An 11,549-nucleotide genomic window follows, 5' to 3' on the forward strand; every position below is an offset into this window, starting at 1 on the left:
AAGCGTCAACTTTTTCCTTGTTTCACCACCTGTACCAACCTTTTCTGAAACCAGTGTTGATTTGTCGCACAAGAAAATCCGCCGTGCATTCGTCTGCGGTGCTGCCATTGTCGTCGTATTTCGAGCATGTCGTCGGATGTAGAAACAAATGGCGCGTCAAATTTTACGTCGGATGTCGAAAAGTTCGTGTGTCGAAGCGATCGTATGTAGAGGTACCACTGTACTATATTTTGCTTTGTTGTAAAGCACATTGAGTTTTTGTAAAGGGCTGTATAAATAAATAAATACATTTGATTTAACTGGAAGCTAAGAAGTTGACAGAGGATGGGCATGAACAACAGAAATAGTCCCTTTAAATTGTTCCAGCTTTTGAATAGCTGTCTTCTGGAGTGACCACTCTCCCTGAAAGGGTAAAAAAAAAAAAAAAAAAAAAGTATCCCCATAAAGACCTGGCATCCATTTCTCCATTTAAGCGAACATCTCATGACTAATCATCTCATGATGATTAATGATAAATATCATTATTTTTTAAATATATTTTTATGAATAAATTTCTTTATGAATGAACCAAATGTTAATGAGAAAACTACAATTAAAATGATTAAAAACGGAAATACACTCTAGTTACGGTCCTCCATAACACTGCTAAGTGGATTTTATGTTACGGAGAGGTCAGGAAAGTTCAAGGACTCTGTCGTAGGTTCCTGAGGTGACCGGTTCCTCTCGTGCCTGTGCAGCTTGCAGACAGAGGGAGAAAGGCATAAATCCATTGCAAGTGGCATGCAAGGCAGGATCACAACTTTTTTTCTTTTTTTAATCTCATAGTATTTAACCCATAGCTTGCCATTGACAATGATAGACACTCCAATTCATTTAAACTAGGAAGAGTCGCTGTGAATGCTCATCTTTCACTGCCATGATCGCTGCCAGCCACCCCAGGCCAAAATGGATTGGATATATAGTGCCGTCAATGGCAGCCAATGAGTTCAATTAGTGCTCTATAAAGGGTTGAATTGAATTTTTATTGTCATTGTCATCATCATCATCATCATCATCATCATCATCATCATCATCATCAAAAGATGAAGATAGACATGACAAGGGAGACGGAAAAGCAGAAGCTTATCGGTAACCCGTCCCCCTCAAGGGGGGTTGAAGGTGCGAGACCCGTTAAAGTGCCGCTTACTGCTTCCGTTATGTTAACAATTATACAAACACTAGCACATTACCGTATAGACAAGTTTTCTGAGCGAAACATGGGCAGCGCCATCTTTTATAATTTCGACTCTGAACGTCTGGTTTGGACAGAACAACTTGGAGTGTGGTTGATGTAAGCAGTGTGTTGAAAAAGTTAAAACTGCAAAATCGAACCAGAGGAACCCATGGAATCTCCAAAAATGGGATTCAGCAAAACGTAGATGAAACTCAGAGATTTTCTGTGCTGTGCGTGAACTCCTGGAAGCGCCTATATACAGTGGGGCAAATAAGTATTTAGTCAAACACTAATTGTGCAAGTTCTCCCACTTGAAAATATTAGAGAGGCCTGTAGTTGTCAACATGGGTAAACCTCAACCATGAGAGACAATGTGGAAAAAACCCCCAGAAAATCACATTGTTTGATTTTTAAAGAATTTATTTGCAATAATGGTGGAAAATAAGTATTTGGTCAATACCAAAAGTTCATCTCAATACTTTGTTATGTACCCTATGTTGGCAATAACGGAGGCCAAACGTTTTCTGTAACTCTTCACAAGCTTTTCACACACTGTTGCTGGTATTTTGGCCCGTTCCTCCATGCAGATCTCCTTTAGAGCGGTGATGTTTTGGGGCTGTAGTTGGGCAACATGCACTTTCAACTCCCTCCACAGATTTTCTATTGGGTTGAGATTTGGAGACTGGCTAGGTCACTCCTTTGTTGCCCTGGCTGTGTGTTAGGGATCATTGTCATGTTAAAAATACCCAGCCACTTCTCATCTTCAATGCCCTTGCTGATGGAAGGAGATTTTCACTCAAAATCTCTCAATACATGGCCCCATTCATTCTTTCCTTTATACAGATCAGTCGTCCTGGTCCCTTTGCAGAAAAACAGCCCCAAAGCATGATGTTTCCACCCCCATGCTTCACACTGGGTATGGTGTTCTTTCTCCTCCAAACACGAGAACCTGTGTTTCTACCAAAAACTTCTATTTTGGTTTCATCTGACCATAACACACTCTCCCAGTCCTCTTCTGGATCATCCAAATACTCTCTAGCGAACCGCAGACGGGCATGGACGTGTACTGGCTGCAGCAGGGGGACACGTCTGGCAGCGCAGGATTTGAGTCCCTGGCGGCGCATTTTGTTACTGATAGTAGCCTTTGTTACTGTGGTCCCAGCTCTCTGTAGGTCCTTCACTAGGTCCCCCCGTGTGGTTCTGGGATGCACACAGCATGGTAATACACGAGACCCGTTTTTTTCCGATGAGAAAACGTGAGCTGTGATGTCATCCCCAAACAGTAGTAGAGGGCAGTATTTTCTATTCAAATGCTCTTCGTACATGACAACAGTATTCTTTTTCTACATACAGTATGAGGCAACAACAAAATAGTAATGCATAGGCACTGAGGAAACTAACTTTAATCAGATTACTGGCTTGGAAAAATGAACGCGTTAGATTGCTCGTTACTGATAGAAAGTAATCAGATTAACACGTAACTGACAACACTGTACCTGGCCAGTACATCACTTTTCTTGCTTGTGCTTTCATTCGGTGTATCCCCTGGTGCGCTAGGTGCAGTCTATCAAGCATCAGCTGCCTCACACCCTGCAGGATAACAATCCTGTCACCAGACATCAATATGCCATCTCTGATGCTGATGGATTTCTCATTGGCCAGTACTGGTGTAGACTGCTGGAAACACTGCTCCGTCGTCTCGGCCAGCCTTTGTTGTGCATCTCCACCACCTGTTTTAGTACATTGTCAGTCATCATGGCAACCTTGAGTTTTGACAGAGTACCTGTGTCGAGAGCATCTGTGGCTTCCATGGCATGCACTACTCTCTACTCAAACAGATCCTCCTTCATGTCGTCTTTGCACTCATGGATAACAGTACGTGACAGGGCATCTGCAACATGCATGTCCTTCCCTGGAGGGGAGGTTATCCTCAGATCATAACGTTGGAGCTGCAGTAGCATGCGCTGAAGTCGTGCTGGTGCCTTGCTTAGATGTTTTCTGAAGATAACTTCCAGCGGTTTATGATCTGATTGTACAGTCACAGCGTTGCCATAAACATACTAGTGAAAGCGTTTGGTAGCAAAAGTTATCACCAGCAGCTCTTTCTCTATCTGAGCGTAATTTTTCTCAGACTCTGTGAGTGCTCGTGAAGCATAAGACAGTGGCCTACCTTCTTGTAGCAGACAGGCGCCAAGTCCATCTTTCTTGTATGGTGAGTGGCTTGCTCTGGTTGTAAAACTGGAGTACTGGTGCTTGCATGAGGGCTGTCTTGAGCTTGTACAGTGCAGCTGTGTGTTCGTAGCTCCAGTGCCAGGCAGCATCTTTACGTATGTAGCAGCTCTCTGAGTGGGCTTGTGATCATGGCTTCGTTTGGGGTGTATTGGCAGAGATACCTCGTCATCCCAAGTAGCCTCTGTAGTCCTTTCTTGTCTTCAGACGGCGGCATGTCTGATGGCTAACACTTTAGACTCGTCCGGTTTCACAGCTTTTCAAGTGATGACATGTCCCGTGTATCTGACTGAGTCCACTTTGTTTTGAATTTTGTCTTTGTTGAATTTGACGTTATTTTTTGTGCAGTGTCTATGACTTTCTGCAGAATTGCATCTTGCTCTTCCTCTGACGCAGCAGCAATGATTATGTCATCTGCAAATATGTGCACACCTTCAATGTTGCCGAAAGTCTCACAGTTTCTTTGTTGGAAAACTTCACTGGCAGATTTAATACCAAAAGGAAGTCTCTTGAAGCGAAACCTGCCCCACGGGGTGCTGAATGTGCATAGCATCGAGGAGGGCGTGTCCAGTCTCACTTGCCAGTACCCATCCTTTTCATCCAAAATAGAGAATATGGTTTCCCCTGACAATTTGTGGAGAACTTATTCTGGGGTCAGTATGGAGAAGTGTTGTCTCTTGATCGCCACATTTAGGTCACGAGGGTCCAAGCACACCTTGAGCGACCCGTTTTTCTTCTCTGTGATGACAAGGCTATTTACCCATTCTGTGGGCTCTATGACAGGTGCGATAACGTCTCTTTCAACAAGTTCTTCCAGCGTAGCTTTCAGCCTGTCCATAACAGCAGTGGGAATTTTTCTGCACCTATGCCCTACTGGGGTCACATGTGGGTCTGTGTGGATGTGGTGCACCCCAGGAAACTGTCCCAGACCACTGAGGACGGAGGGGTAGGCGTCCACTAACTGCTCCCTTGTGGCTGGCGCCTTGATCGTGATGGCCTCCATTCTTTTGACCAGGTTCAGCTGTTCACATGCATCTCTGCCCAATATTGGAGTTGAGGTACACTTGGTGATGAAGAACTGAAGCTCTGTCTTTGTCCTGGCCATATCACAGGTAAGACTTACGGTGCCTTCCGGCTTCAGACGTGAACCACCGTAAGCCCCGAGAGCTACACGGGTGGGCTGTAGCTGATGAGGGCCCGGAATCTTCTGCAAAATGCTGAGAGGTAGCACATTAGCGTCCGCCCCAGTGTCCAATTCAAACCTCACCTCTGTGTTTTTAATGTTGGCTGTTATGAACCACACATTGTCCTGGTGCTTGTTTTTGGGTGTAGCACAGGACATTGTTCCTATGAATAAGGACTCCACTTCAAGATCATGCACGCCTCTGACAGTGGCTCCTCTATTTTGTGTTGATGTAAACACCTTTGCGTAGTGGTCCTTCTTATTACAGTTGTGGCATAGGACGCCAAACGCTGGACACTGACGAGGTTTATGTGTCCCGCCACACTTTCTGCACGTGTTACCGTTCGCTGCTTGTGCCCTTGATTTTTCTGGTGGTCTTGGTTGTCTTTTCATGCCGGCTCTCCTTCTCAGAGCCAGCTGCCACCGTGTGAAGAGCTTCCACGGATGGTTCAGGTTGAGATGATCGCATGGCTCGCATCTGCGACTTAGCAACTTCTCCTGCTCTACATATATCGACTGCTTTATCCAAAGTCAAGTCCATGTCTCTTAAGAGTCGCTCCTTCACACAAGCATCAGGCACAGTAAAAACAAGCTTATCTCTGATCATGTCATTTTCAGTGACACCAAATTTGCAGTTTTTACATTTCTGGCGAAGTTCCATCACAAACCGGTCAACGTTGACACCTTCTGGCATGGGTAGTGACCAAAACTGGTGGCGCTTGAACACGATATTTTTCTTTGGTATGCAGTACTTTCTGAATGCATCCAGAATATTCTTCAATGTAGGCTCGCCTGGCCGACCGTTCACTTCCTCTATTTCAACATCGAGCGTGTGTAGATGTCTAATGCATCCTCACCAATCGTGTGTAGCATGATGGCAATCTTCACCAGTTCATTTTCTTCACATGCACCTGTTGTCGTCATATACAGCTGAAAACGTTGCTCCCACCGGCGCCAATTCACACTGAGGTTGCCTGTTAGCACTAGCGGTGCAGGTGGCTTGAACTGGTTCATGCTAACACCAAAATTCGGTCACAGCAAACTTCTTCCTCACCACAGCGGAGTTACGACGAAGATTTACAGCGCTTCGTGTCTCATTTGGAAGGAGGAAGAAACTCTTCTGACACCATGTTGTGTATTTGTTACACTTATAAATTAGGGCTGTCAAACGATTAAAATTTTTAATCGAGTTAATCACAGCTTAAAAATGAATCGTAATTAATCGCAATTCAAACCATCTATCAAATATGCCTTTTTTTTTTTTGGTAAATTATTGTTGGAATGGAAAGATAAGACACAAGAGTGATATATACATTCAACATACCGTACATAAGTACTGTATTTGTTTATTATAACAATAAATCAACAAGATGGCATTAACGTTAACATTCTGCTAAAGCAATCCATGGTTAGAAAGACTTGTAGTTCTTAAAAGATAAATGTTAGTACAAGTTATAGAAATTTTATATTAAAATCCCTCTTAATGTTTTCGTTTTAATAAAATTTGTAAAATTTTCAATCAAAAAATAAACTAGTAGCTCGCCATTGTTGATGTCAATAATTACACAATTGTCGTGGTGCTGAACCCATAAAATCAGTCGCACCCAAGCGCCAGCAGAGGGCGACAAAACTCAAAAAAACACAAGTAACAAGTGCATATGACCCTGTGCTTTCATTTTAATCTGTTTGAGCGGGGCATGTGCGTTAATTGCGTCAAATAATTCAACGTGATTAATTTAAAAAATTACTGCCCGTTAACACGATAATTTTGACACCCCATTATAAATATAAGAATGATCAGGCCGTTGTGGGTGAACACCGTGTAGCACATGTCTTTAATGTTGCTACTTTTTGCCCTGTGCCGCACACATCAAACATAAACATATATTCCTCGCAGACCCAGACATAACATGTCAAAACAATGATGTGCTTTCCAGGCCAAACCAATCGATCTAGGATGACATCGATCATCCAATCAATATATTACAGAAGGCACACTAGAAAAAAGATTTCATTATTATTTAAAGACTTATTATGAACGGTTTTGTTGTTTTTTTGTTTTATTGTTTTGTATAATTTTTTGAATACAACTATCATCAAATATTATTTGAATATTTTTCTTGACGCCCTTTTGGACGCTGGTGCGCCCTTAGGCGGTTGCCTACCTCGCCTTATGGGCGGCACGGGTCTGTTTGTGGCCATTAGCTGAGCTCTTGTGTGTGTCAGTTTAATCATTGTACTAGAAAATTGTGCATTGTCTTTGTTGTTAAAAGTTTCCGTGATTGAAAAGCAACCTATGTTTCAATTGCATTTATTTTCTTTATCTGATTATTTTTTTGTCATTAATTAATTACAATAAATGCATTAAAGTCTCACGTCTGCTTATAACAATAGTATATTATTATTATTTATTTTTTTTTATATGAATGAATAAAATTGTAAATTACTTAAATGTGAATAAAAACAAAATTATTAAAAAATTCAAAATAAATTAATTCATACATTAATAAAATTAAAGAAAAAGAAATATACTTTGGTTATAGCCCGCAATCATACTCTAAAGCTGTTTTTTGTTTAAACATTTTAATATTACTGTATTTAACTCTGCCTGCCTTTGACAATAATAGATGTCATTTAGTTACAGTATATTACTTACTGCCTATGAATGCTCATCTTTCAGTGCCATTGACAGCATGAGACTTACAATCCATTTCGACCGGGAACGTTCATTTGCTCCCTCCCAGTAGAAAATTTACTGGACGTCGGGTGGTGTCAATGGCAGTTAAATGAGTGCCCTATAGAAGGCAGAAGATCCTTCGTGTGAGTATTATGACTCCCCACAAAGCAGTGAGGTCCCATAACACGTTCATCTATTACTCAGGCATGAAAATCTCTCACCTTTCGGCGAAATTCGCCGTTTTGAAGTCAAAAGGGGCGACCTATGTGAATTGCGTAGATCCGAGGAGAAATTCTTTTTTGGGAGGAGGGGGGGGGGGGGGGGAGTCGGGAGGTTTTATTTAATTATTATTATTATTATCATCATGTGATTAACTTAGTACGTAAACTGAGCACTTAAGAAATCGGTTCTTTAAAAAAGTGACAACTTGGACAGTCAGCAAATCCTTCTAGATGCTTCGCTGACGAGAACAAATCATCGGCCCAAGCTGCGTTCCATTATTCCAAACGCGCGCACTCCATACGTGTACATGGAGTGCTCGGAGAGCCTTTGGTTGGATCGCAAAGCTGCGAAAACAAAAAGCAGGCCTCACCCACACCGGGGCAGACCAGAGCGCAGCATACACACTTGCCTGTATTTGCCAGCAGATTGAATTTGGTGAGTAATGGTTTCAATCGTTTTCACATTTTGCGATATAAAAAAGTTACTGCCATTCGTTGCAGCTTGCGTTGAACACTGCCAGAGCTAGCCAAATCTCCTATGAAAAAAAATAGCTCCCGTTAAATTGGCGTCAAGCTTGTGTATTTAGCGGTAATATAAATGAAGAAACACACTGTTGAGTCAAATTAAGCGGCTGCTCTCGGATGGAGGGGGGCGCCTCGTATCGCTCCCGTTGTTTGCCTGAGACGCGTTATTTTCGGCTGGGACTTGAGCTGACGGCCGGTGTCGGCACAACACCGGCCCGACGAGTGGTAGGAATGACTCTTGCTTCTTAAAGCTTTTCAGAAATACAGGGATCCCTCGTTTTTCGCGGTTAATGGGGACCAGAACCCGCCGCAATAAGTGAAAACCGCGAAGTAGCGCCCCCCTCCCCATTTGTTTTTTTAATTTTACATTGGAAAAAAGATACATGTATATAAGACATGCTTTTTCACTTTTTTAACCAAAGTATCATTTATAAATGGTTTTCAAGCACTTCAAAATGTAAGAATTATAAGTTTTAAACATGTTACTGCCCCACCGAATTATTTTTAAACAAGAATAAAGTAGTAAGAAAATGCTTGGCTTTATTAAATGCTTCATAGTGAGTCTACTCAAACCCTCTCAGGCTTTGTTAAACGGTGATTGACACATGTGCAAAGTTTTTCTTTTTATATATATTTTTTTGTTTGAAGCAACTTATTTGATTGAATAATAAAGACACAAATGTCCTAGCCAAAATGTGGCCCAAACACAAAACAACATTACTTCAAAGGAAACATTTGTTTCAATCAAGAAAAATAGTTTTCAAATGCTTTTTTGTCTCAAATTTATTTTTGCTATCAAAAACAATTTTTTTTATTGAAGTGACTTTTTTGGGATTAAAAGTATATACTGTATTTTGATTGAAGCAACTGTTTTTGATAGAAGTAACTTTGTTTTTTGATTGAATAATAAAAATACAAATCTACCTCCATCGTTATTGAGAGAAAGAAATTAAGAAAGCTTTAAAACTAAAAGCCACCGGGGAGTCCTTTTTTTTTTTTTTTTTTTTTTAATATTTATATTTCATTACATAGACATGCCTCTTAGGGAAAGGAGATTGAGGGATAAAAAAAGGAGTTGGATGAGGCTGCTAAAGGCAGTGGATACCTCATCAGCTGGGTGAATAGCATACCTAGTAAGAACAAGTTTGCAAGGATAGTCGGGTATTAAATACAATTATAAACGCAATTACAATGTTATTTTTCTATAAGATTTTATGTCATTGCTTTATTAATCATTAGTTGCTAGAGTTGTTAAGTATGGATAATAATGAAATAATAGTTTTGAGAAAACTGTGCTGTTGGTGGCTCAGTGACCATCTGATGTGGTTTGTTTGTTCTCATATGAACAAGTTGAGGAAGGAAATTTTGATGCAGAGGTTGAAGGAAGAAAAGAGGCAGACTGACTGAGTCACAGCCAGAAAGTGTTGATGACAGTTATGATTTCTATTCACTGTTGCCCCTTCCCAATTAAAGTATGTCACAGTCGCAGCCAATTATTATCTAAAGCTGGTTAAAATTGAAGTTATGTTGTTTTAAGGTGTATTAAATACTTGTTCATGTGCCCCTTTTGATCTACGAGCACCTGCCCCTCCACCGGTCTATGCACGGCCCTGCTGAAACACAGTGTGGGTTGACAGAGCTCAATATTTTGTTGGGGTGTACAGTGTACTGGAACATATTTCCTCCACACCCTTCTCACCTTTTTAACCCCTGACCCATTTTCATGCCTGGCATAGGGACCACTGCCCAAATCATATAATGTGATAAAGTATAATATGTATTTTATCATGACATTTCTTGCAAGTTGCGCTTCAATACAATTTGTGCTTTGTGAATTTGTATCGTACAGTCTGTTGGGGTTTCATGCGTAGTATGTTTGGTTTATATGTGTAATTTGTATTCCTGATTAAATGACTGATAAGCATGACTTTGTGCTCATACGATTTTATTACATTGTTATATTTCAATATACAGTAAAATACATGAAAAGTGCCATACATAAGGATTAACACTTTATTTTCATTAAGTAGATAACATGTGCAATCAAAAAGGCTCTTACATCTCATCAGCATAACAGCCAGCTGCTCTCCTCTGATGAAAAATCAAAATACATGTACATACAGAAAAAGAAAAGTACATTTAAAGTGCCTACTCTACACCAGTTTGGCCCCACAGGAGCCAGGCTGCAGTATGCGCAGAGTTACAATATGTTTAACAGCTTTTCTAAACCAGGGGTAGAACAGGGCATAAATCAAGGGGTTTACACACGAGTTGAAATCAAACAGGTAGACAACATAATGTGCGGATGATGAAAAGCTTATGTCACCTACGAGAGAAGAAATGTAAAATGGACAAAAGCAGACAAGGAAGACAAGAACCAGAACACCGAGAGTCCTGGCCGCTTTCAGCTCGGATTTCTTTGCGCCTAAAGGGACAGAATTCTGTACTTTGCCACATGTGACGTGAGAACGCATGGCTCGCGCCTGAGACATAGCAACCATGAACACTCTGGTGTACAGCGTGATGATAATGCTGAGAGGGAGGATGAAAATTACAACCAAATCAAGAATCCCGCCATCCGTGTCAACATTAATAACACACTCCCCATAACATGAGCTGCATTTTTCCGGATGAGCAAGCTGATCCCTCAAAAGAATGCAACAGTACAAAAGAGACAAGAACCAGCAGAGACAAACACAAAGTTGGATTCTTTTCACAGTGACTTTGATGTTATAATGGAGGGGATCACATATGGCAATGTAACGATCAGCTGATATCAACACCATGTTTCCCACTGAAGCGGACGTGATGATGAAGGAGGCAAATTGATAGCAAAAGCATGCTATGTCGCCAAAAGCCCAGCAGGCTGTGTTGACGTAGATCTCACCAGGCCAAACCAGGAGACCCACCAGGAAGTCTGAGATGGCGAGAGAGAGGAGGAGCAGGTTGGTGGGAGTGTGAAGCTGCCTGGACACAAGAAAAAGAATATACAGTATTGTACAATTGAAAACAATATACAACATAGACTACACTTCTTAATCAGAACAAACAACAACTTCAGAGTCCAGACAAACATAACAAACAGAAGTAAAAGACAACGTGAGATAGAAAAAGTGCCTGAAATGGGAGATTGCGACAATGACGAGCAAATTGAGCAGCACAGTGAGGACACAGGCTAAAGACAGCAGAACATTCAAAAGGACATCTCCAGATGATTCAGACATGGACTTCCTGCAGGACAGGTTGGCCAGCTGTGGAAAGCAGAGCTCTGAATGGACCTTGCTCTCCATGCAGAAGCTGCCGCTCAGACAGCGTTCTGGCCGAACTCCTCCAAGGTCTGCTTCATTTATAGGTTCCAGGACCGCCCCCAAGCATTCTGATTGGATCAAAGTTTGTTCATGTTCCCAAAGTATGATGTCATGACTACTGCTGTCTAGTCACAGCACTAACGGTCTAACAATACATTGATCCTGCTAGCTATAGTAAAGTATATCGATCGAA

General features: G+C 41.4%; 1 protein-coding gene across 1 annotated transcript; it reads right to left on the reverse strand.

Moving 5' to 3' along the window:
• Positions 1-10,201: 10,201 nt before the first annotated feature.
• Positions 10,202-11,338, reverse strand: LOC130927141 (trace amine-associated receptor 13c-like). Its single transcript, XM_057852727.1, has 2 exons — positions 11,166-11,338; positions 10,202-11,015 (listed from the first exon to the last, which is right to left on the reverse strand). Exons 1-2 carry the CDS (start codon positions 11,336-11,338, stop codon positions 10,202-10,204), a joined length of 987 nt encoding a protein of 328 aa, XP_057708710.1.
• Between the last annotated feature and the right edge of the window lie 211 nt (positions 11,339-11,549).

This window comes from Corythoichthys intestinalis, chromosome 12 (genome assembly GCF_030265065.1).
Source record: "Corythoichthys intestinalis isolate RoL2023-P3 chromosome 12, ASM3026506v1, whole genome shotgun sequence".
NCBI lineage: Eukaryota > Metazoa > Chordata > Actinopteri > Syngnathiformes > Syngnathidae > Corythoichthys > Corythoichthys intestinalis.